This window comes from Natrix helvetica, assembly GCF_964273705.1.
Source record: "Natrix helvetica genome assembly, chromosome: 3".
NCBI classification, from domain to species: domain Eukaryota; kingdom Metazoa; phylum Chordata; class Lepidosauria; order Squamata; family Natricidae; genus Natrix; species Natrix helvetica.
In genome coordinates, this window is record NC_138549.1 from 35,837,287 (window position 1) to 35,864,398 (window position 27,112).

The window sequence follows — 27,112 nt, forward strand, 5'->3', positions numbered from 1 at the left end:
TTGTACAGTAGTCTTTTCCATATTAAATCAAATCTCTACAGCTCACAAGGCCATTTCTTGCCTTTCTCCTTCTCCTAGATGCCTAGAGTGCAATTATAAGTGGAAGCAGATGAAAAGAGGAAAAAGAACTAATAAAATTATTAACCAGAAAGGAGTCAGGGTGAATGCTCTAATAAGTATTATCATCTTCAGATTCTTATGTATTCCATTTTAAAAAGTAAAGCCATGCATTGACCTTGACTGCTTCTGACTCTATAGACATTCATGTTGTCTTCCTAAACACAATATTGTGCAATTACCACTGAAAACAATATTTTGCAAGTATTTAGACAGCATTGTGTTTCTTCTGTATTTTTCCAAAATCTGCTTCAGCTGTGTCCTTACTAGAAATGAAAAATCTGTTAAGGAGGAAAAGAAAGAACAAGGTAACTACTCAATTTCTTTCCATTTATACTGCCTAGAATGTTTCAGGTTCAAAGAACCTCCAAAATATATGTTATAAGAATATGTTACAAACCATCCACATGTGCATCTGATTCTCTTTATACTGCCGTGTTTCCCCAAAAATACAACATGTCCTCATAATACAGCCATGCCACATTTTTCTGGTGGGCAAAAATATAAGCCCACTCCCCCTGCATATAAGCCCCCTGGACAACCCCTGACCTCCGGCTAGGCAGAGCGCCGCTCACCAACCTAGCAGTATCCCGAAGGTGCAAAGCTGTGGGAACCTGGGGGGAGGCAAAGGTGATCGCATTGCTTGGTGCCTTCAGGATTCTGCTAGGTTGGTGAGCAGAGCTGTGTCCAACTGAAGAGGGGGGTTGCAGGGCAGTTGCTCTCTTGTGAGCAGGCTCCCAAAGAGCCGGGCACAGCCTCCTGGACGAATGGCTGTGTTGCGCTGTCGCAGCAGCGCAACACAACAACCATTAAGTGACCACACTCATGAGTAGCCACCCGGCAAACCCCCTTTACAGCCAGGCACTGTGCCATTCACTGACCTAGGGGTATCGCCAAGCCGCATGAGCGCCTATTCACCGCCACCTGGCTCCCGCGGCTTGGCAACTTCCAAATGCCAGTGAATGCTGCTCTACACGGCTGGAGAGGGGGGGGGTGCATGAGTGGCTGTTCTGCTCTCGCTTACCCACCTCCCAATGCATGGCCCAGCTATCATTACAGAGCCAGGGCACCTCCATGACAGCGCAACAGAGCCATTCGCCCATGAGGCTGTGCCCAGCTCTTTGGGAGCCCGCTCACAAGAGAGCAGCCACATGGCAACCCCAAAACAATAAGCCCTCCCCCCATAATAAAGCCCAAGCCATATTTTGTAGGTAAAAAGAAAATAAGACCCTGTCGTATTTTCAGGGAAACACAGTATGTTACTATGGTTTTTGTTAAGTAATTAAGCTCCCCGTTGGGAGAGTGAGTATGCAGAGAAGCGTAATGAGAGTGATATGGAATAACACGCACAAACCAGCATACAGAGACACTGAATAGTATAAAAATATAGTAGTTTACTATGTAGAAATATAGAAGTATTCAGAGTTCAGTTAACAGTCCAAGTCATACATGGTTCAGTCAGTCAGTTATCTATATTCTCAGTTTAACACACAAAGTAGCTAACAGTAGCAAGGCTCAGTAACAAACAGTGTCCACGATCAGCATCTAACAAACAGAGAGAGAGCTAACAGCCATTCTGGCTCCCTCTTATAGCTGCTTGAGGTAACAAACCAATTACATTTCTCTAACATTTAAAGTAACAGTAACATAATCATAGCTTAATATACATTGCCAAGCCAAGCCTAGGGCTACATCCCTAACACTCTCCCCTCTTGGGTTGTCAATGTATTTACACACAACTTCACATTCTTAATTCATAAACATCACAGTAATGATTTCTGTATTTCTTTAACACACAATACAGTACATAATGTAGGTTCAAGATACATTGCAAAATGCATCCATTATCACACATAGAATCTTTTATATCAACATCATCTAACTCATCGGGGTTTACATAATTTCCATCCATAATGGTTTACATAATTCCTATTCACTCCAGTTTTACACTTATATAACCCTTTGTGTCCCCTTGCATATTTACTTGAAGGTAGATCAGTCTTATCAAGCACTCCCAAATCCTGCAATGATTTACACTCTCTATTCATTGCGGCTTGTCCTACCTTTCCATCCTCAGTTGGATACATTGTCAGCTCATGGTATGCAGCAGGTAACTTATCCACCTTACATGCAACAGATGCCCGATACCTATCAGGTGGCCGCATTACATGGGTTGACCTTCTGGGTAACTCAGGGCTTATAGGTGGACTATCCTGAATGTCCTCCTGCTTTATCACTTCATCCTGACTTTTCACTTCCTCCTCCTGAGTAGACTCCTTCACTTCATCACACGTTTCTGGTATTCCTGATACATTATTTTGATCTACTCGGGTTTCAATTACTACCTCATCATTGCTTATTTCCAGTTTATCCCAACCAACATGCTCTAAAAACTTAGCATTTGCACTGTGATGGATCTTAATTGTCCCACGTTCCCAGAACCTATAAGATCTATGATTTGAGTCATAACCAACAAATATTAACTGCCTTGCATGAGTTTGTCCCTTTAACCTAATCTGTGCAGGAATATGCACCCATGCAGGAACTCCAAACGTGTGCAAATAGCTCAAATCAGGTTTCCTACCATGCCAACGAGTAAATGGTACCTCTCCAGTAGAAGCATTTACAACGTTGTTCAGTAAATGATTACCACCCATCATGGCGTCACCCCATAATGTTTCAGGCAATCCTGAATCGGCTAACATGGTTTTAGTCAAAGCTTGTAACGTTTGCCCCCTTTGTTCTACAAACAAATTATGTTGAGGTCTATAAGGAGCAGAACGTTTATGCTCAATACCAGCTGTTTTTAACATACTTTGGAATTTATAATTTGTAAACTTCGTCCCATTATCAGTAACTACAGTAATAACCTTGGCTTTTATCTTCCTTTCCGCAAACCTCAGCCAATTAAAAAAATGTTGAAATGTTTCTGTCTTGTCTTTCATTCAGTAGCAGAAACCATATCTTGAGTAATGATCCATGATACTCAAAACAGGCACCTCCCAAACTGGGTTTTATAGATCCAATTAGATCAGCAAATACTACTTATAGAGGTTTCTCAGTCTTAAAGCTGTCTAGCCTGTTTGCAGGATTAGCCTTACTCTTTTCCTTACTGCAAATGTTACAGTTCAAACACTTAGTACATGGCTTCAACTTAATACCTTCCACTATTTTAGCTGTTTGTTGTAATGTTTTAAAGTTAATATGCTCCAGGTGCCTGTGTAACAAATGCATGCATTCATCGTGCTGTTTAGCATTTGTATACACAGAATTAACTACACTTTCATCAGCCATTACATACAAACCATTCTTTAAATTAGCAGTAATCATTTTACCTGCTTTCTCTATGAGACATTTATCTCCCCTAAAGGTTACTACATAGCCAATCTTAACAAGAGCTCTTACTGATAATAAATTAAATTTCAGTTTAGGTATATACAACATGGATAAATACTCATTTACAAATGAACACCTTGCCATACTTTCACCAGATGCTTTCAACCTCCATCCATTTGCCAAAGATACATGTTGCTTGCTGGCGGACATTTTTATAAAACAATTCTTATTTCTAGTAATGCATTGTGATGCTCCACTATCAACAACCCATGAATCATGGCTTATTGGTGCATTTCTAGATATAGTCAAAGTAGACATACCTAAGTTGACATTATCATTTTTCTTAGCCTTTCTAGTATTCTGTCATTTTTTCATTTTTACAGAATCTAGCTATATGCCCCTTTGCCCCGCAAGAAAAACATTTTCTAACAGTATAAGCAGTTGAAGGTGACTCTTCATGTTGTGGTGGTTTCTCTCTCAGTTGTTCTCTTTCCAACCTCCTTCTGGACTCTTCCAACAAGCGTGCAGTTATGTCAGTCAATGTTAGTTCATTTCGGGTTAGGACCTCGAGGGATGATACAAAATCATCATAACACTCATCCAGTAATGACAGAATTAAATATTTGCAGGTCTATTATTCACAGATTGCCTTATTCATGAGCATATATGGAATATATGGATACTTTTTTTAAAATCTGAAGAAAAACCTACCAAACATATTCATGGGGTCAATATCATAAACCAGAAAAGGCAGAAATCACAGGGCCGTGTTGTTGACGGCATTATGATCTCAGTGAATATGTGCGTTACAAGTCTGTTGCCTGTCCAAGCACACAACTACTTGAAAGTATAAGGGAGAAGCTAAATAAGGTTCTAGGAACTCCTCAGGGTCAAGATTAATGAAAACAATTATAGGAATAATTTGTGTTCCAATGGCATCAATAGTCATCCATTATATGTGAAAGGAGCAGGGTAGAAATAATAGCATGTCAAGGCAGCAAAGATAAACTGGCTTTTCCCACAACATCACCATCAACCAGAGTCCTCTTCCTCAGGTTCTTTTCATTTCTTCCCAATCCAATCAGATACTACCATTTTCTTTGATGCTAGGGACTATCCCTGTTGGTCTGCTGCAATGTCCATCCAAGGTCTTGATTGTTGCTTGGAATAAAGTGGCTGCTGAGGCATTGGATTGGATTGCACCCATCTCTTTCCTTTTCATCACTCCCCATGCTTTACAGAAGAGTTGAGATATCAAATAGGAGAAGAGATATTTAGAGCATTGCTGGTGTTCAGTAGGTATGAACTCTACTGAAAACAGGTGGAAACCACTATTAATGAATTCTTTTGATTGTGGTTGTAAGGGTGGTAAAGTGTCAGTACTTCTCCACCTTTACTGTATCTGCAGAATGCTATTCCACACCACTATTTTGTGAGACACCGACCCTCTTTGGTAAGGAGGATTTGGAGAACTTTTTCCATGGGTTTATTGAAATATGTGTGTGGCATCTGTTGGATTAAATCGCAGAGGTCCCAGCAGTGTCTCATTACTCCCATGAGTCATCAGTACTATGCAAGCTGTCCTGGTTGCCTGATGGTTTCCAGGTGTAATTCAAGGTGCTATTTCTGTGCTTACACTTTCCTGGATAATCAGGAATGTTAATGGCTGCATGATGGCTTGGCTCTTTGAAGGCATTGCTTTTTCTAAGATTGTTGAATTCTTTTCATTTTTGTTATGATCATCATCTATCTGAAGGGTTGCACAATTACATACTACTCTTTATAGCTTTTAGTGGATTAAAGTACCAAAATAGATGGAATCATAGCATGAAATATGGATGCACTAAGAAATCAGGATCAAGTATCAAATTCAACAGCATCAGTTCCATCATTTATAAATTTGGGGACTTTGGGATGAATTTTTCCAAAGATCAGCAAACTCTGACTGTTATAAAGGAAGTCCACTTCTTAAGGATGCAGGAGAAGCATTTTCATGCATTAATGGAACGTGGACAAAACAGTATTTCCAATTCTATGATTCAGTGAGTTGCCTCCTTCAGGCGCAGACAACAACATATTTGCTCTTTGTTTATTAGTTTTATTAGTTTTCTATGACGTAAGGTGGCATCAGTGATGTGCAGTCAGGTGAGGCAGGGGAGGCACAGCCTCACCACTGTCATCATGAAAAAAAAAAGGAAAAGGAAAAAGGCGAGAGCTGAGGTCACGTTGAGCTAGTTGCTGCTTGAGCCTGCCTCACCATGGATGACTGCTTAACTGTTTTAAAAAGCCTCCAAAAACCGCCCTCTACTATGAGGCAGGAGAACTGTGTGCCGCTCCTATGTCAGGAATTTTTAGGCTTTTAACCCTTAAGTTAAGCAAGGGTTAAAAGCCTAAAAATTACTGATGTAGGGGAGGCACCCAGTTCTCCTGCCTCATAGTAGAGGGCGGTTTTTGGAGGCTTTTTAAAACAGTTATGCAGTCATCCATGGTGAGGCAGGCTCAAGCAGCAACTAGCTCAACGTGATTATTATTCACAGATTGCCTTATTCATGAGCATATATGGAATATATGGATACTTTTTTTAAAATCTGAAGAAAAACCTACCAAACATATTCATGGGCTCAATATCATAAACCAGAAAAGCTAGAAATCACAGGGCTGTGTAGTTGATGTTATTATGATCTTAGTGAATATGTGCTTTACAAGTCTGTTGCCTCTCCACGCACACAACTACTTGAAAGTATAAGGGAGAAGCTAAATAAAGTTCTAGGAACTCCTCAGGGTCAAGATTAATGAAAACAATTATAGGAATAATTTGTGTTCCAACGGCATCAATAGTCATCCATTCATAGTATATGTGAAAGGAGCAGGGTAGACATAACAGCATGTCATATTAGTATGTAGTGCATGGTTTAATAAAATTGCTATCATGCCCAAATCAATTATTCAAAGTCCTTGAAGACCGCCATTTCTGCCATGGCCCCCACCCTTTGGAATATCATGTTTCCAAAGTAAATTCCACTTCCACCATCTTGGCCTTCCCAAAGACCCTAAAGCCCAGCTTTGCCAACTGGCTTGTGACCCTGATGGGGAATCCCATTTTGGAGGTGGCGGTAGACTAGTACAATATCTCCACCTAGTCTACACATTGGTTTTTTATCCATTTTAATATTAATTTTAATGTTTTAGTTTTTAATGGCTGATATTTTAATGTTTTAATCCTATAATAGTTTTATTCTGTATTTATGATATTGTATAAATTGCCTAGAATCACACATTGCCTAGAGATGCACAGTGTAAAATATTTAATGAAGGAAAGGAAGGAAGGGAAGGGAAGGAATGGAAAGAGAGAAAGGAAGGAAGGAAGAAAGGAAGGAAGGAAGGAAGGAAGGATGGAAGGAAGGAAGGAAAAAAGGAAGCCTACAGCTATCTTGGAGTACAGCTAGAAATTGTAAGGTAACAGAAATCCCTAATGCCAATGTGTAGTTCTAGAGGCCTAGGTTCCATTTGATTTTTGATAGCCACACATTATCCCCAAATCTCTTTTCAACTAAATTACTTTCTTCCAGTGTGGATGGGACAGTAGATGGATCTGTTAGATACTTATACCAACTACAGTGGTTTCCACCAAGGTCCTATATTCCAGCGGGAACAGAGGTTTAATTCTATTGGTTGAAGGGTCTGACAGCTTCCTATAAAAGGGCTGCTGTCAGACTCAACCTTCGCTGGGTTGTTCTTACTTGTTGTGTTATAATAAAGAGCTGTTGTTACCGTTAAGCCTGTGTGTGCCTATCCATTACCAATCCAACACTGGTGACGAAGGTGGGATTGGAAGGCAACTAGGTGAACTGAAAAGAACGTAGCGATCCAGCAAGCTCAGCCCAGCTTCAAGCAGCCATTTTTGAGCGGCAATCTCAAAACACCCTCTGACTCCGTGTGACCCAGTCACTGAGCACTGGGACTCATAAATGCTACAATTTGACTGCTTCCTCAAGGCAAACAACCTTATGGGCCTTTCTGAAGGCCACAAGAACAACATGTTCCTCGGGTACTGCAGCCAGGAAGTTTCGAGATGGCAAAAGACCTCTCTGAGCCGACACCGCTCCAATCGGTTGCCTGGTCCATGCTACAGCAGACACTTAGGACTTATTACGTGCATAAGCCGTCCAAGCACGTTCGCCGGCATGAATTCAATATCAGGAATCAGAAGGAGGGTGAATCCATTAACAAGTACGTTGCTGCACTCCCTAAGGCCGCAGTGTATTGCAAATTCAGAGACTTAGATGAGCTGATTCAGGACCGCATACTATGTGATGTATGGGATATCAATTTACAGAGGAGGTTGCTCGCAAAATCAAACTTCACTCTGCAGATTGCCTTGGACGAAGGCAGGGCATCAGAATCAACCGTCAAATTGACTGAAACTCTGCAGTGGCAATGCGCACCCCAAGAAGCGCGGAAAAGCACATACATTCATCGCAAGGCCGCAGAGCCCGAGAGTTCTGAAGGAGAAGATGACAGTTGCCACATGCGCAGTAGCCAGGCATGCACATTCAAACAGCATCTCCCACCTTGTGCAAGCTGTGGAGGAGACCATGTCAGATCGGCTTGCCTTTTCCGTGATGCAACCTGCCAGCTCTGCGAGCAAAAGGGGCACATCACAAAGGTGTGTGTGCTGGAGCGAATTCCCTGCCACTGCCTGGCAGCCTAGAGGTGCACCAAGCTGCCAACTGAGGCCCAGCCAAGGGGCCTGGAAGAAGCTACCATGGCGCTTAGAGGGCAACGACAGAGTCACCCACCACACATCAATCGGACAAGTCCACACCAGGCGGCCAAAAATGCTGAAGGTCATAGTCCTCATTGAGTACTCTCCATGTGAGATGAAGATCGACACCGGGTCATCACTGACCATCATACCATGGTCTACCCTGAAACAGGCTATCCCTAGCCTCAAGAAGCAGCACCTTCGCACCCCTGACATCCGCCTACGTGATTACCAGGGAAACTGAGTCCCCATCATGGGCTACTGCACCTTCAAAGGTGAACTTCAAACAGTTCAGCGGGAAACTCCCAGTGACAGTGGTCAGCAGCAACCTGCAGAGCCTCTTAGGGCTAGATTGGTTCCAAGCCCTGGGCCTAGAGGTGACCGGTATCAATGCTTTGAAAGATGACGGAGCTGAAGCCATCTTTAAGGAGTTCGAGGACGTCTTTGGCACCAGTCTGGGTAAGTATGTGGGGACCCCAATTTCATTTAATTTGGACCCCAACATAGCCCCAATAAGGCTAAAACCCAGGAGAGTACCTTTTGCTCTCTGCCCCAAAATTGACAGGGAAATTGACAAGGTCATGGGCCAGGGAATCCTAGAGCCAGTCGATCATGCATGCTGGGAGATTCCTATAGTGACACCTATCAAATCTGATGGGTCAGTCCACATCTGCACGGACTACAAATGCACAATTAATAAAGCGCTGCAAAAAAGCACCTACCCTGTACCCATTGTACAGCACCTCCTCCATTTATTAGGCCCTGGAAAATTTTTTGCTAAATTGGACTTGGCGCAGGCATACCAATAATTGCCTGTAGATGGAGCTATGGCAGAGGCCCAAACCATTGTGATGCACAGGGCTGCATTCAAATGTCACCGCCTGCAATTCGGCATTAGTATCACCCCTAGACTGTTCCAAAGCATCATGGAACAATGGATTCCAGGAGTCATCAGCTATTTTGACGACATCTTGGTATCGGCTGCAAATGAGGCACAACTTTTAAAACGAGTACGAGCAGTTTTAGCTAGAATTAGAGACAAAGGCCTCCGTCTCAAAAAGGAGAAATGCCAAATTAACATGCCAAGGGTTGAATTCCTATGGTACCTGATCGATGATTCTGGGATTCACTCGACCACACAAAAAATCAAAGCAATTCAGGACGCCCCCACACCTTGCAATCAAACCGAGCTGCAGGCGTTCCTCGGGCTCCTTAATTTCTACAGCGTCTTTCTTAAACAGAAAGCCACTGTTGCTACATCGTCTCCTGTGTAAAAACGCGAAGTGGTCCTGGGGAAAAGCTGAGGCTGCCGGATTTGCCGTGGTAAAATGACTCCTGTCAGCAGATTCTTTCCTTGTCCAGTACAGCCAGACCCTGCCATTGTTGCTGACCTGCAACTCTTCACTGTTCAGTGTCGGTGCCATCATCAGCCACCATATTCCCAACAGAACTGAAGCCCCTATTGCATTTTACTCCAGGACCCTATCCGCCGCAGAGAGGAACTACAGCCAGATGGACTGTGAGGCTTTGGCTGCTGTGACAGGAGTAAAAAGGTTTCACGAGTACCTCTATGGACGGGACTTCGAACTGATTACAGACCACAAGCCATTGTTGGGTTTACTGGCTGGGGACTGTCCTACCCCAGTGAGAAAGCATATTGACCAACTCCGTGGCTGCCTCTCCAACTCCACTCTTAGACAACCAGAGGTAACTCCTGCATGAGTTAGCCAAAGCCCTTCCCAAATGGAACAAACTTCCACAGTCATCTCAAGTCTGAAGGTACCGGGAAACTTATCTGGTTTTGTTGCAGGCCTGCAGTGAGCTCCGAGCAAACCAGCTCCAGAAGGTCCAGCTGCGGCCTGTGAAAGGTTCCAAGAGCTTCCACGAAGCGGAGCTGCGGAGCAAACAGGTCTGTCCAACCTGTCCAAGGAAACCCCTCCTACTGAACTGCACAGGTCAGGCAGAGCTACCCAAAAGCCCACCTACCTGCCTGACTACGTTACCAGTAGGATTATTCCATCTAAGAGGGGAGGGGTGTTAGATACCTATACCAACTACAGTGGTTTCCACCAAGGTCCTCTGTTCCGGCAGGAACAGAGGTTTAATCCTATTGGTCGAAGGGTCTGACAGCTCCCGATAAAAGGGCTGCTGTCAGACTCAACCTTCAATAGATTGTTCTTACTTGCTGTGTTATAATAAAGAGCTGTTGTTATTGTTAAGCCTGTGTGTGCCTATCCATTACCCAATCCAACAGATACGACAAGGTAGGGTTGTACCACCTATTTATGGTCGCTTTAGGACATAGTTTCCCAGACAAATATCAGCAAACTCTGACTGCTATATGGAAAGGCCATTTCTTAAAGATGCAGGAGAAGCATTTTCATGCACTAATGGAAGGTTGACAAAAAATCATTTCCAATTCTATGATTGATTGAGTTGTCTCCTTCAGGCTCAGGTAGCAACATATTTGCTCTTTGTTTATTTGTTATTAGACATAAAGTAGCATACATAGCAGTCAGTTTGCTCCATAATAGCTCAGTGAAAAGGGGAATTGTTCTCACTCTTTCTGCTCAATCTTCTTCATGTGGTTTTTAAGAGCTTCCTTTGCTGAAGGAGACTTGAACGTTCAACATCTGGTACAAGTATAAATCCATTCACAATGCAGTGTTGTATTGAATATAATACTCCAGTGTGTTGGCACCCTTCATCAAGTACGTTTCATTTTTTCCCACCCCACATTAGATTCTGTCACTTTTGGGATTGTCACCATTCCTTTTTTCCTGTCCCTTAGAAGAATTGGTAATATTTCCTCTCAGAGATAATGCTTTTATAGTCTCCTGTATAGTTCTTGTGTTCTTATGAAGTCGGTTTTCTGATCTAATCTACCTCTTGGGCAACAGGTTGTTCCCTCAGAATGGAAAAATCTCAAGAGGTATTCAGCGTAAATTACTTTCTTCCAGTGAGGAAAAATCAAGCAATAAGATTAACATGGTAAATAGATGCATACACTCACAAATTAGAATCAATACAATAGTAAAAGCATTTTTTATTATTTGAATTATTTAACATTTAGTCAGAATTAAGCATGTTTAATATTATTTTCTGGCCAAAATGACATCAAAGACATTTCCTTTCTTAAACTGAATATCTTGAAAGCCAGCAGTTTGGAAGAGCATTCGATGCTCCGATTCTTTCCGTGATTTTCCTTCAGATATAACCAACATTATGATGCAGTACAAATGAGCAGGAAGCGACTCACGTATTTTGTCATCAACAACTGGGTCCACTGCCAAGATGCCACCACCTGTTGCAAAGTAATTTATTAAATCAGGAATAGGCTACCTACAAAAGAGATGATGTCCTTCATCTCATTTTCATGTTTATGGCTGTGACCTTTCTCTCAACTTTTTTCCTCTCTTCTGAAAATATTGCTGTGGGCTCTTTTTCCCTAAGCCAGTGATGGCGAATCTATGGCACGCGTGCCACAGGTGTCACGCAGAGCCATTTGTCAGGGCACGTGAGGCGCTGCCCTGTCAGCTGACCAGCGCGCATGCGTGCACTGGCCCGCTAAGTTCACCTTTTTAAAAGCCATTTTTTGCCCTCCCCAGGCTCCAGAGGCTTTATAGGAGCCTGGGGAGGGCGAAAAGAGCCTCCCCCGCCCTCCCAGAGGGCCTCTGGAGGCTTCAGGGACCATCCGGAGGCTTCCCTGAAGCCTTCAGAGCACTCAAAAGGATCCTCGGAGGGTCGTTTTGAGCACTCCGAAGGCTTCAGGAAGCCTCTGGATGGTCCCTGAAGCCTCCGGAAGGCCTTCGGGGGGGGAGGCTCTTTTCGCCCTCCCAAGGCTCCTATAAAGCTTCTGGAGCCTGGGAAGGCCTTCGGGGGGGGAGGCTCTTTTCGCCCTCCCAAGGCTCCTATAAAGCTTCTGGAGCCTGGGAAGGGTGAAAAAAGCATTTAAAAATAGGGGGTCACGCGTTATGCGTGCATGCACACTGGGGGGGTCACGCATTGCATTATGGGTGCGGCACGCCCACACACAACCCCCCTGCGCTCCACCCACTTGTGGCACGTGAGCCAAAAAAGGTTCACCATCGCTGCCCTAGGCAAACTCCATGCTCCATTTTAGTCTCCTGAGAATCCTTAAAGATATATAAAATATTATGCCGACCCTGGATCCTTCATCATAACATATGCCACTTTAGCCCATTTACCACAGGATTGCTTCCCAGACTCTGCCGACGTTTTATGACTGAAGCATCAGGAAAGTTCTAAGAAATCTTTCCACAACTGGACTTTATTTAAATCCAACACGTGGCATTTCTCTGTCTTGGAAGAGTAAGAAAGAAACAGTTTTCATAGCATAGGTTTCATAGGCACCTATGGAAGGAACTGGTTTCCATAGTATAGTAATACTTCAATGTTGGTTAGGGAGCGCACAAAAAGCTTCTGTGGCCCAGGAGGCTTCAGTTTGCTCCCTGCCTTGTTCTCCCCAACCCACCAGACTTACAAGTTCCAGGCTTCTCCTTGAGCCATCGTCTCCTGGTCTACTCTATTGACCTTTTTGTGCAGCTGCTGACAACTATGTCAAGCCAATGTTTGCCAGACAGCTAGCAAACACAATGTTCTGAAGGATAGAAAGGCTAGCACATGGAGTAGAGGGGAACTCATGTGTGGGCTGGAAAAAGGAAATTGGGATAGTGGAGATAGCAATAGCAATAGCACTTAAGACTTATATATTGCTTTATAGTGCTTTACAGCTCTCTCTAAGCGGTTTACAGTGTCAGCATATTGCCCCCAACAATTTGGGTCCTCATTTTACCCACCTCAGAAGGATGGAAGCAGGGGTGAAATTCAGCATGTTCTGTCAGGTTCTGGACAACCAGTAGCAGAAATTTTGAGTAGTTCGGAGAACCATCAAATACGACCTCTGTCTGGCCCCAGAGTGGGGTGGGAATGGAGATTTTGCAATATCCTTCCCCCAGGAGTGGGGACGGAATGGGGATTTTGCAGTACCCTTCCCCTGCCACACCCACCAAGCCACGTTCACAGAACCAGAAGAAAAAAAATGAATTTCATCACTGGATGGAAGGCTGAGTCAACCTTGAGCCTGGTGAGATTTGAACTTGTAAATTGCAGGCAGCAGAAGTAGCCTACAGTACTACACTCTAACCACTGTGCCACCAAGACCTGAGCTTCCTTTCTCTGGCCCAACAAAGTGATTCCCTTCTGCAGGGGAAGGCCTGCTGTGGATCAGGAAAAGAAAGCTCTGTCAGTCTCCAAGAAAGATATAGAGTGATTCTTCCAAACAGATGTCTTTATTGTTCTACATGTACAGACAGAATCTTGCCAAACTGAAGCAGACTACTACCTTCATGAAGTGTAAGTCTGGGGACGATTAGGGGAGAGTTGGTTTCATCCTCTTTCTCTTACACAAACTATCTGAACTAAGTTGTCTTTAATTCTCTGGAATGACACCCCGCCCCCTTCCTGGGAACCTGCCCAACTACATTCCATCACTTATCAAACCTTTGGGATCCAAGCTTCCTTTCAAAGCTTCCTAGTGCAAAGGTCCCCTTCCATGCATGAAGAGAAATTGCCTGCCCTTTTTTGGCATGCAGTTTTTCAGCTCCCCTCACTTAATGAGCCACACAACTGCTTAACAGTCACAACTAAAAGACCCAGGATTGTGGTCATTGAGCAATGTGGTCACATGCTTTACGTGTAATCCTTGACTTACAACCCAATTGGGCTCAAAATTCCTGATGTTAAGCCAGATAGGTGTTAAATGAGTTTTGCTCCATTTTATGATTTTTCTTGCCACAGTTGTTAAATAAATCTCTGCAGTTGTTAAGTTAGTAACACAGTTATAAAGTGAATCTGGCTTCCCCATTGACTTTCATTGTCAGAAGGTTGAAAAAGGTGATCAAATGACCCCAGAACACCACAAACATCACAAATAGAAACCAGTTGCCAAGCATCTGAATTTTGATAATATGCCCATGTAACTTCAAACAGTCACTAAAAGAATAGTTGTAAGTTGAAGACTACCTGCATCACTTAATGACTGCAATGACCTACAGCCAAACTTCTGAGCCCCTTTTAGGTCATAAGTGAGCACTATCTCACTTGTCACAGGTTGTTGCAAATACATAAAAAAAAGCTATGCATCGCTCTTGTTGGCTTGCTTGTCTTCCCATTCACAAATGTCAATTTTTCTTTTTCTAGCAATACCTACCTGGCTTACAGGCTGTAAACACTTTTGTTAGCAGCTGGATGCACTTTTCATCACTCCAGTTAAACAAGACTCTTGAAATGATGTAAAGATCTGCTTCAGGAATTGGATCTTTAAAAAAATCCCCTGTAATAAAAACAAATCTCTTCATAAGGTAGGAAATTTTTAATTCTACTAACAACTTGGAGAAACAATTTACTCCTCTGTTCATAAAGCTTGCTCTAAAAGTATACTGGCTTTTTTTCAACTACTGCTTTGAAATGACAGAGATATTGATTCAAAGCGCATATTACCTTCATGGAAAGAGATCCGAGAGTCATCTGAAAACGTATTATATTTTTTTGATATTTCCACAACTCCAGGAAGATCAAAAAGTTTCATGGTACAATTTGGATATACTGAAACCAATTCCTTAGCAAAGCCACCACTGCTTCCTTGAAAAAAAGTACACAATGGAAAAAAGAAACCATGTAATATTCTGTTTATCAACATTTTTAATAAATGTGCATATATCAAACTTATTAAATGTGCATCTTCCCAACAGAGGGATGTACAATTTAATCAATAAATAAACATTTTACAACCCTGTAATCCCTTTTATCCAGAGGGAATCAGGGCAACTGAATAGAGTTGAGCTTTTACTGGCCGATGCCCTATGTGGAGTTTGCAGCAGATATTTTCTCTTTGCACCCTGATAGAGAAACATATATCGCTCCCTATGATTGGACTCTCAACCTTCTGAGTGGAAGCCAGCAACTTCACCTCTGGGCCAGCACGTCACTTAATATAATAACATATTAAAAATGAATAATTTTTAAATTTAAAATTGCAAGAGATGGGAGACTTAAAGAAAATACAGGTGTGAGTGGGGGAGGGAGCGTCATTGATTCTCTCTTATGGATGTGTAGGCTCTAATGTCCCACACATATGCCTACACAGCCAGGTTTTGACCTTTGCAGAAAGACAAAAGATTGGAAGCTTTCCTAACCTCTAGGGGCAAAGGTTCCACAAAGCAGGAACAACGGCAGAAAAAGCCATCTTCCTTGACGCTGCCAATCAGAATTATCTCACTGACAGATTCTGTAGCAGATATACAGCAGCCCGAAGGTGAGGTTCTTCCCCACAAGCCCTGGTGCAATTGGCAGCTTGCCTGCTTCGATGCAGATAATAGTTCCCAAGCTTGGAATTGGGGAGGGGTATGCAACATGACAGAGAGGTCCTTCTCCCCAAGGCCAGGGTGCAATTGACATTTTGCCAGCTTGGATGCTGATAAAAGTTCCCAAGGATGGAATGGGGTGTGTCTGTGTCTCCGTGTTGTGACCTGTCAGCCATTGGCCCCTCCGGCAGCCAAATCAGATGAGAAGGAGCTGTGGGAGGCTAGGAGGCAGATCATCAAGGCAACCTCGGAGCTCCGAGGTGGGGGGAGAGGGAATGGAACTGGCAGAGAGAGATACAGAGGCAGAGCCTGGGCCAGTCATCAGCCCTCAGATGGACAGTCAACAGCTCCCAGGTCTGGAGGTGGCTGATGAGGAAGAGGACGAACAGCTGGGTCCAGTGCCTGATGCACGGATCCACAGAAGGCAGAGGAGAGGAGAGCAGTGGAAAACCATGGGCCGATCCTTGGGAAGGAAGAGCCACCACTGCTAGCAAAGCCCCACCCTAACTCTGGGGATAAAAGGCAGGGGACGAAGATGAATAGATGTGGCAGACAGCTATTCATCTTACAGATGGACAGATTTGTTAGCCTGCGGTGAGAGAGAAACTTTTTGCTGGGGCTGCTGCCACTCCTAATAAAGGAATCTTTGCGTTAACCTGAGAAGATTTGTCATGTTTGGGGAGCTGGGTCAGAACAGTCTGTATCTGTGCTGGTGTCTCTATGTCAGTATGTCAGTATGTCCGTGTCTATGTTCGCCTCACTCAGGCCAGGCTGGCTTTGGAAACCAGAGGAGAATGTCCAGGCCCATGGCAAGTTGTACCCTTGGCGAATTGCCCAAGAGGAGCTGTCCCATGGCCAGGTGGCAATGTCTAGTTATTCCATTCCATTCTGGATAAGCCCTTGCAGGGTGGGATGGTTTTTTTGGTGTTTTGGGGGGGGGGGCGGGTTTGCAAGACTTCAGTACAGATTTGTGATTTCCTTCTTCTTAGGGTTGAGAAAAAATGATTGGCCCAAGGTCACCCATCTAGGTTTATCTCTAGAGATGGATTAGAACTTCTGGTCTCCCAGTTTCTAGACTGAATGTCCTTAACACAGGGGTGTCAAACTGAAGGCCCGTGGGCTGTATGCAGCCTGCAATATGGTTGGATCTGGCCCGTGGGACCATTCTGAAAAATGTAAGGGTCCAGCCCATGTCACTTTGGTCCAGTCTACCCAGCTGGCTTAATCTTCATTCAATGCATCATGGCAATATCATCCCAGGCAAGGGAGAGAAAATGAAGAAAAAGTGTTTTCATCTTCAAAAATGCCCCCACCTCTTTCCAAACAGTCCCAGGATTGCTACTTATTGTGAGACATCCAATAATTCTGATCAGTTAAACCATTTAAAATTAGATATTTAAAAATAAGGTTCAACACTCTAGAACAAAAAAGATCATACGATAGCATCCTACAACTCTACTTTTGCGATCAGGGAATTAATCGATCAATCAATCACAATAGAGCTGGAAGGGACCTTGGAGATATTCTAGTCCAACCTCCTGTTCAAGTAGGAGACCCTCCAGTGATGAAGCATCCACAACTTCTGAAGGCAAACTGTCCCACAAGTTACAAGGTCTTGACAGAGCCAGAGACATCTTTCAATCCAATTTTACCAGAATATTACACAGTATCAAATTGATAGTAAGGTGCATGATGAAAACCTTCGGGTACTTACCACCCAGATCACAAATGAGCTGAAAACCAGAAAGATCAAAAGCAGAGACCACATCTTTCCCATGCAGATTCCAACCCTCACTCATGAACCTTAAAAAGTTTTCAACACCTTCCTGTGAACTAGAATTGAAATTTGCATTGGTGGATGATTAACAAACACATGAAATACAGTATGATTAACATCTGATCATAAATCTAGAATTATATTTTTCATTATGTAGCCATGGTTTCTGCAAGCTTTTGTGTTAATTATCTGGTTTTAAAGAGCAGATTATTTAATATTTGTCTTGACGTTTGATGGCATTAGTAATCCATATGACCTAGATGAATTATTCTCATTTCATCCAATTCATACCCTGAGCAATTCCTGGGCAGAATTGCTGGATACTGTATGCCAATATTTGCCTTAGGATTAGCTGTCCTGGAAGGATCTCAAAAATAACCAACATTCTTGTGGATTGGCATTTGAACAATAGAAAATATCTGACAAGGATTTGGAAGAATCTCTGGTTAATGGATAAAGAATTAAAGAATTAAATGTTCCTAGACTGGACCATGCTGCATCTTCTACTTTTTTCTCCCAAAATAAGACAGGGTCTATTTTCTTTTGACTCCAAAAATAAGCACTTGGCCTTATTTTAGGGGAGGTCTTATTATTTTTGAGGTGCAGGAAGTAGCAAGCATGGTCACCTCATGGTTGCTGCTCCATTGCAATATTTTCGAGCATGGTCACCTCATGGCTCCCCTTATTTTCAGGGGAGGGCTTATTTTAGCACTTGAGCTCAAAAACCCGATTGGACTTATTATCCAGGGAGGTCTTATTTTGGGGGAAACAGGGTAGCAATTGATCTGTAGATGATCTAGTTCTACTTTTAGATTCCAGTTCTCCATTTTGAAAATTAATTCTCACTCAATGACACAGGTTGTAAGAATATTCCAATTCCAGCCTCAGCAGCAGCACCTCCCACCTGCAATTTGTTCCTTCTCTTAGCGCCCACCAAAGCACTGCCCCTGCTCAGCTGCCCTCTCTGCCGCCATGCCCTCCCTGCGTACCCGACCGCTGGCCTGAGGGGCAGTGAGTGATGGCCGTGTGGGATAGCTGGTGACGGCTACTGCTCCTGGGCTGGCTGTGGGTCATGCTGCTCAGCAGGCAGTGCCTCGAATCCCTGCTGCCGCCGCCTCGCCACCTCAACAGCAACACCTCCCACTTGCAGTACCGAGGCAAGGAAGAAGATCGAGATACGTGGAGCCACAGATTCCCCACTTTACCTCAGCCCACTACTCACCTCCTTGGGTGGGACCTGAGCACGCACAGGGTGAGTGGAGTTTGTGACCAACTTTAAAATGAATGGGGCTGTTTGTGACTAAATGGGACAGAGAACATAGAGGGATGCAAGGAAACATGGAGGTAATCTAGTCCAACCCCTTTCCAAGGCCGTCCTTATACTTCCTTCTCTTTGAGAGCTGTCAGTGGCAGACAGAAATGGTGTGTGTGTGTGTGTGTGTGTGTGTGAGAGAGAGAGAGAGAGAGAGAGAGAGAGAGAGAGAGAGAGAGAGAGAAAGAAAGAAAGAAAGAAAGTTGGAGAGAGAGAGACAAGAAGGAAGGAAGGAAGGAAGGAAGGAAGGAAGGAAGGAAGGAAGGAAGGAAGGAAGGAAGGAAGGAAGGAAGGAAGGAAGGAAGGAAGGAAGGAAGGAAGGAAAAGAAAGAAAATAAGTAGGGACAGGGACACAAGAAAGAAAGAAAGAAAGAAAGAAAGAAAGAAAGAAAGAAAGAAAGAAAGAAAGAAAGAAAGAAAGAGAAAGAGAGTTGGAGAGAGAGGGACAAGAAGGAAGGAAGGAAGGAAGGAAGGAAGGAAGGAAGGAAGGAAGGAAGAAAGAAAGAAAGAAAGAAAGAAAGAAAGAAAGAAAGAAAGAAAGAAAGAGAATTTATGATCACATTTGAGCCCAAAATTTTGGTTGCTAAGCAAGAGTGTTGTTAAGTGAGTTTCACACATTTTCCAACTTGGCTATGCCTGTCACATGACCGCCGAGCCACTCCCACAAAATAGGCCACACCTGCAGAATAGGTTCTAAAAACTTTTAAAACCCACCACTGTTCAGAACATAATCCTCGCAAGTCTTCAGTAGCACTCCACAAAACTAAAGTGGCTCCTCCAGATTCCCTTCGCAAGTCTGCCAGTTCCTCTCACACAGAAACTGAGATCAGAGATCCTGGTAAGCAGCATCCTCTACACCAGAAACCAAATTTTTCCTAAAATGCCGAGTCTTCAGGGAGAAGATCATGGAAAACCACAAAGCAAACAACATTGCTACAAGTGCTGCTCATCGGTCCCTCACTTTGCCAACAACTGTAGGGTCAGTGTAAAATGCATGGAATGTGACAGCACAAGCCACAACACTGCTTTGCACCAGGACCAGGACCATGAATGTTACAACACACTTTTCAGTATCAGTGAATATGGCAGGGAGGAAGAACACACTGCTACAACCACAATAGAAATCAATGCAAAATGCATAGAGGTCTGCAAAGGGACTGCAGGCGGCAGTCCTGCTCCAAAATCTGTTGAGTCCAGGTCTACGCAGCAAGCCAAAGGGACAAAGCCATTAAGCTTTATGCTATTCTAGACAACCAAAGTAACAGTCCTTTGGCCAGTTCAGCCAACGTTGATGCTTTTGGCATTAAAGGCCCCAGCATTCCATATTCCTAAAAAACATGTGCATGAATTATGGAGTCTGCAGAGAGAAGAGCATCTGGTTACCAAGTCAAGTCAGTCGATGGGAAAACATGCCTGACTTTACCAACTCTTATTGAATGAAACCAGATCCCTGACCAAACATCTTGCTGATCCTACCCCCGAGACTCCAGTCCTCCTCGTTGACTCTCTGGAGACTGGGCCTGTCTCGTCCACTGACATTGCCCGTCACTCTGTGAAGGACTCCACCATCAAGCAAATTTTGAACTGGGTGTGGAGGGGGTGGCTCAAGAGGCCTATTGGGGCTGATTTTAAAATGTACTTTGCTAAACGTGACAAATTATTGGTGGTAAATGGCTGTCTATTGTGGGGGGAAGAGTTGTTGTTCCACCCAAACTGTACATTGCAGTATTAGAGGCTTTACATGCAGCAATTCATCACCCACATTTGAACGGCATAGTGTATCTGATACCAGAACTCAATCCTCAGGCTCAGATAATCTTGCTCCTCAGGAGAGATATTTTATGAGTCCACAAAGTGAGAGCTCAGATCAATGGTCCCCACAATGCTCCATACTCTCAGAAATTAGACCTAAGGTGGGTCATTATAGGAGATATCTTTTTAGGAAGCATACACAAATCACATGCTGACAAGCACATTAGAAAATGGACATCCTTCTATTTTTCAGCCAAACCACAACCAATTCCTCTTAAAGGAATCATCACACATTAAGGCACATTCGCCTTGTCCCTTCATAGGCTCCTTTAGTGACAACCTCACCTGTGACAGTGACCAAGTTCATTCAAGGTGCACAGTCTTCCAAAAGATGGAAGATGACAATTAGGTGGCAGCATCTACTGAGGAAAAACTCTCTTTAGAAAAGACAGAGCATGGGTTAGTCAAAGAAGATAGTGACAACCAGGTTACCCCTCTTCCCTTCAGACCACAGAGATGCCGCCTACCTAACAATAAAGAATGAGCCGTAGCCTGCTCCTTGCCACAGTCTCCAGAGTCCATCTATGCCATTCATACCTCAGAACCTGCGGGCAACACCACAGCTCAAACGGTGCAGCAATCTACAGCCACACCACAAACAACAGCAAGCCTCAAAAAACAATTGAACTAGTCTTCTGCAATATCTCCCATCTCTCTGTTCAACAGAATGGTTCTGAATATATATCAGATGACGTCAGCAATTCTAAGGGAGAAGCTAGCAATGGGATGTTATATTCCAGGCTTAGATCACTGTCAAATTCCCAGAAGCCTCGTTGCAAACTGCAATGGCGCCACCACATCAGTGACCTTACCACCAAAAAAGCAATGGCCGCTCATCTAAATGGTGGTATCAGTTGATACCGGGCAGGGAGTGTCATGCCCCAGCATATAACTTTTATATACTGCTGCTGCTCTCTAGTCCCAACTAGTGGCCAGAGAGACAAATACCATTTATATTGTTTGAAGCTGACCCAACCCATCAGCCTGCACTCTCAAAACAAGTGCATGCTGGGAAGCCAGACTCCATTTCCTTTTGCATTTGGAGAAGGCAGAACCACAAAGAAGAATCCATCTTAATCTGTGATACTTGTATTCATTAATTGTTATGTTCAGCAGTAACTTAATACTGCCTATCTTGTATTTGTTCTCATTGTATGTATTCCTATTTTCCCTGTTTTCACCATATCCTTTTCTTTCAATAAAGCATCCAGATCTACGAACACAGTCTGTTTTATTGGAGGATAGGTGGTTGAGCTGCATGTCAAGCTGCACACAGAATAATGTGTACTGACAACAGAATATATAATATTCATGCTTTGCTAAGATCCAAACACAGCTACCTCTAATACTATTCCTTTTTAGGGCAATCAACTTTATGCAAAGAACAGGTAGCAATGAATAGATGAGCTGGGAAGTAGAACAAGAAAAAACACACAAACCAAGATTATGAAAACAATATTCAGCACATCTCTCTATACCTGCTTCTCCTTGCAAACTATCCAGTGGTGATAAATTGGCTGATGGACTGGGTTGCATCCTAGGCTCCAAATTTGTGGTTGTAGGGTGGATGAAATAGTGAAAGGATCATTAGAATAAAACTGGGCTTTAGTTCTCTTTCTGGCAGATTGCTCAAAATCAATGCTCATTGGTGGGTAGTGCTGCAAGTCTAGGCTTGTTTAGTAAAAAAAAAAAAACTTCCATGAAAATATTTGCAGAGTTGCAAATTGAGATTTGATAAGGAAAATAAAAGCAAAAATTTACTACCCAATCTTTACAAACCAAAGTAATAAAAATGCTACTTTACCTGTATAGATGTTCATAAATGTCCTTTGAAGGAATGCCATATATTGATACAATCTGAGATTTCCCATCCCTGTAGTGGATTTTTGGGGGTTTTTTAAATTGAAACAACAAAAATACCATTACCTTTTATATTCTTCTACTTCCCTAGCATCAAAATAGAACTTCTAGTCAAATAGCATAATAATATTACTTGCAAAAGTTACTCCAAAAATATCACCAGCCCCAAACAGTAATGGAAACCTAAGAAGTGAGTGGACCTAATAGAAACTGACTCCATCCTGTCATGATGTCCATCTTGTTTCACTGTGGTTTTTTATTATTAAATAATATAAAGAACAAACAAATTCCTTTAGCTAATCCTTTTGCAGGATTTTTTTAATCATTTTGATTATTAGACTCTCTCAATTCTGATATTTAATGAACTGAGTTTTGCTTTAATCATCAAAGTGTCTTTCTAAATTAAAATGCTAAGACTATGTTTTTAATCAGATTAGAAATCTTAATCCTAATTTTTACAACTTGTTTTTCTATGTATCTGTACAGGCATGTCTGTGGGTTGCAAAGGCAAAGACATTGAGCAACAATTAAATTTTGATTAACTGGATAAATAACACCACTGGAAAGTCCAAAAGGAAATTGGGGTGGGGGGATCAGTTCACTACAAATGGATCTTCTGAAACTCTGTGTCTTGTAAGCAACAGAGAATTAAACAGATCTCCCATGGTTAACAGATTAACAGAATGGGAAGGGACCTTGTAGGTCTTCTAGTCCAACCCCCCAACACCACTCAAGCAGGAGACCCTACACCATTTCTGACAAATGGCAGTCCAGTATCTTCTTGAAGTGATGAAGCAATAATTACTTCTTTTATCTCAGGAGAGACAACTGAGAAAACGGACAGGTGGTATTGAGCAATGATGATTCTAAAGTAATGAGCAAACACAAACACAACCACAGGGTAAAAACACTAATCCCACTTACTTGTTGCCAAACAGTCCTGGTCTCCAATATTGTCTTTGAGAAAAAGTTTTAATTTACCAACACTCCCTTCTTACCTCACAGCTTCAGACAAATATTGCATTGCTGGATATACAATTTCTGAATAGAACTTCATGGAATAAAACTGAGACTTTGGGCTTGATTTAGCCAGAAAGAGATCAGCAAACTCTGTGTTTCCATAAAGACCTGAAAATGAAAGATATGATAAGACAATTACTTCAAAACCCCTTTGCTGAATTCCATGGAATTCTGAGATGACTAAAACATAATAATGCTTTTAGCAATATAAATGATTGCACTTCGGTTTATTTCAATCATGAAACCAAAAACATTTGATCTGGCACTCCAAAAAGAATTGCTGACAATAGTGAAACAAGTGACAGGCTGGAAAAGTGGCTGAATTGTCCAGAAGGATGTTTTGCAACAGAACTAATTAGTGAGCAAAACTCATTAGCTATCTAGAAATATTTTATGCTGAATAAACTGAAGGAGAAAAGAATGTAGCTGCTAACTCTATGGAAAATATTATTTTGTTGACTACTTTGTAAAACAGCTGTAACTGCTTCCTCCTGATAAAAGGATCACCTTTGCCCTCCTTCCATTCCACTCTCAGGACCTTTAACCCCACGCAGGCCTCCAGCAGCATCTGCATCCCGGTGAGACTGGTCTCCAAGCGCTCAGCCACAGTCGCAGATGACAGCAGTTCCTCCGACTCTCTCAGCAAATCAAAGACACCCAGTTCACTTGCAGTAAATATGATCTGGAAGGACATGGGCAAATGTACAAAAGGAAGCATTACTGCATCACTTTAAATGTGAGTACAGATTTGTGTTTTTTTCTAGATCCTACTCAGAACTCAACTCAAGACAATGATAGCCTTAACCATGAAAGCCAGCTGTTTGGCCTTGGTCACTTCCTGTCGACACAACTCACCTCACAGGGCTGTTGTGGGAAAAATACCACAATGGAGGTCTGGTGGATACGTTTGCTACATTGAGTTATTTGTAAAAAATAATAAAGGTGGGATATATAAATAAGTAAAATAAATAACTATTGCTCTAGGACAGGGCTGCCAAACTTCCGACCCGTGGGCCAGATGCATCATGTGCTGGTCACGCCCACACCCGGTTTAGCAAAGCGGGGGAAAGTTCTGATACATCACATGACGCCACCATGATGCCATGAGTTTGACAATCCTGCTCTAGGATCAAGAATGATTATGTATGGCAACTATTCCTGTCCATTGCACCTATTGCTGATGAACAAGATAAGAAATCAGAGGTACAGGGATCTGCTCATTTGTGCAACCACACCAGTGGTGGGTTGCAGGCGGTACGCCCCGATACGGGCGTATTGGAGCCTGCCAAGAGCACCGGATACCATTCCGGTACGGTGCTCCAGAGGACCCACTCACCCGCCCGAGCTCCTTACTGTGTTTTAAAACTTTTGGTGCTTCTGCGCACGGGCATGGTGCATACAGCACCAGCGCGATGCTCCACCAAGCAGCTGGAGCATCGCAGAGTCTTGCAGAAGCATCATTTGCAGCTACAACGCATGTGTGTGCCACGCATGTGGGTGCGCGCACCAAGCGCATCCATGTGGGTGACACCGGGCCCGTTCCAACCATACCAGAAGTGGGTCCCTAACAGTTCAGCTTGGTTCAGCCAAACTGATAATGGTATGGCGGCCTGGGTCGCTGGAACCAGTAGCGATAAATCAATAGGAAAGCAAAATAAAGGGGAGGAATGTTTTTTAATACATCCACAATTCATCTTTTGGAGCTCACTTAACGAGTGCAGCAGAACACCTTGTGGCATTTATACAACTTATATGTAGGCTTTCATTATAGCAAAGTGTTTAGCATTCAGTGGTTTTCACCTCCATGAAGAAGACAAAGAAAGCTGGTTTGGAGTCGTGGTTAAGGCACCAGGCTACAAAACAGGAGAGCTGAGTTTCAGTCCTGCCTTAGGCCTGAAGCCATCTTAGTCATTCTCTCTCTGGTCAAGGAAGAAGGCAAGGGCAAACTATTTCTAAACATGTTGTCCAAAAAATCCACAGACACCTGTCTAGGAAGTTATCAGCATACAAGTCATACCACAAAAAGAAGGATGTGAAAGAAATTTGTTTTGTAAATCTTACTACTTAATATACTATTTTTACACATATTACATGTCTTACCTTTGAGGTTACAAATGAATGTTGATGATGAAACATCATATTAATATTTTCAGCCTGTTCAGGTGAACTCATTGTGGCCCCAGAAACTTGTACAGTAGTCTTTTCCATATTAAATCAAATCTCTCCAGCTCACAAGACCAGTTCTTGCCTTTCTCCTTCTCCTAGATGCCTAGAGTGCAATTATAAGTGAAAGCAGACGAAAAGAGGAAAAAGAACTAATAAAATTATTAACCAGAAAGGAGTCAGGGTGAATGCTCTAATAATTATTATCATCTTCATATTCTTATGTATTCTGTTTTAAAAAGTAAAGCCATGCATTGACCTTGACTACTTCTGACTCTATAGACATTCGTGTTGTCTTCCTAAACACAATATTGTGCAATTACCACTGAAAACAATATTTTGCAAGTATTTAGACAGCATTGTGTTTCTTCTGTATTTTTCCAAAATCTGCTTCAGCTGTGTCCTTACTAGAAATGAAAAATCTGTTAAGGAGGAAAAGAAAGAACAAGGTAACTACTCAATTTCTTTCCATTTATACTGCCTAGCCCTAGAATGTTTCATGTTCAAAGAACCTCAAAATATATGTTATAAGAATACGTTACAAACCATCCACATGTGCATCTGATTCTCTTTATACTACCGTGTTTCCCCGAAAATACAACATGTTCTCATAATACAGCCATGCCACATTTTTCTAGTGGGCAAAAATATTAATAAAATCAAGGATGCCAGAGAAGCAATTTGCTACAATAATGGAGGAACTGGCAACCAAACCTTTCCATAATTTCCTTCATAAAACTCTGAAAGTCACAAATTTGTTTGTTCATATTGTTAGTTTTCTACTTCCTCCCCCCTCAAGGCAGCAAAGATAGCCCAGCTTTCCCCACAACACCACCATCAACCAAAGTCCTCTTCCTCAGGTCCTTTTCATTTCTTCCCATCCCAATCAGACACTGCCATTTTCTTTGATGGTCCCAGTTTCTTTTTACCTGTCCTTTGGGTTCCAAAGAAGAATCCAAAAGTATTCTCTCTGGGGACTGTGCTTTTATAGTTTCCACAAACGTAGTAAGCTACAGATAAAATATGCAAATTCCACATCTGCAGAAGAGGCTGGGGTGATAGGAGGCATTTTAAAATATTGTTAGAGTTGATTCCCTGAAGTTTGTTAGTTGATTCTTTAGTGATGTCTCTGCCTTCCAGTGGTCAGCACAAATACTTAGGTATAATAAATATTGATGTGTAACACATTGAGGGCAGAACAGCAACCTCACATATCTAAACCCTGCAGGTCAAATATTCACCCAGAATACTCTATCTTCTTACCTGCAACATTCTTGTCTTATCTTATCAATTACATTCTTACTTTGTGGCCTTTTAAGTGGGAAAAAAAACAAGATTTTCTGTTATCAGTACGTGAAATATACCTAGTTCTATATCTCAACCCCAGGCTGTGTAGATGAAGCTGTCAATCTATTAATCAGTACCTCAAGACCTTTGTATCTGGATGGGGAGGAAGAGACCAGTTCAATGAAGACTGAGTGGCCTTGGATGTTTCACTCTCCTGGGTTTATGATATCATAGGATCCCTTGTGGCTTCCAGGGACCCACAGGTTCCTGCTTGTGAC

At 42.7% G+C, this 27,112-nt stretch overlaps 1 protein-coding gene across 1 annotated transcript; it reads right to left on the reverse strand.

Moving 5' to 3' along the window:
* Window positions 1–11,311: 11,311 nt before the first annotated feature.
* On the reverse strand, window positions 11,312–25,620 carry LOC309389366 (acetylserotonin O-methyltransferase-like). The gene is made up of 8 exons (XM_081947637.1): window positions 25,485–25,620; window positions 23,892–24,066; window positions 23,363–23,492; window positions 22,309–22,377; window positions 17,314–17,436; window positions 14,741–14,877; window positions 14,451–14,573; window positions 11,312–11,522 (listed from the first exon to the last, which is right to left on the reverse strand). The coding sequence occupies exons 1-8, from the start codon at window positions 25,590–25,592 to the stop codon at window positions 11,314–11,316; spliced, it is 1,074 nt and encodes a 357-aa protein (XP_081803763.1). The 5' UTR covers window positions 25,593–25,620; the 3' UTR covers window positions 11,312–11,313.
* Between the last annotated feature and the right edge of the window lie 1,492 nt (window positions 25,621–27,112).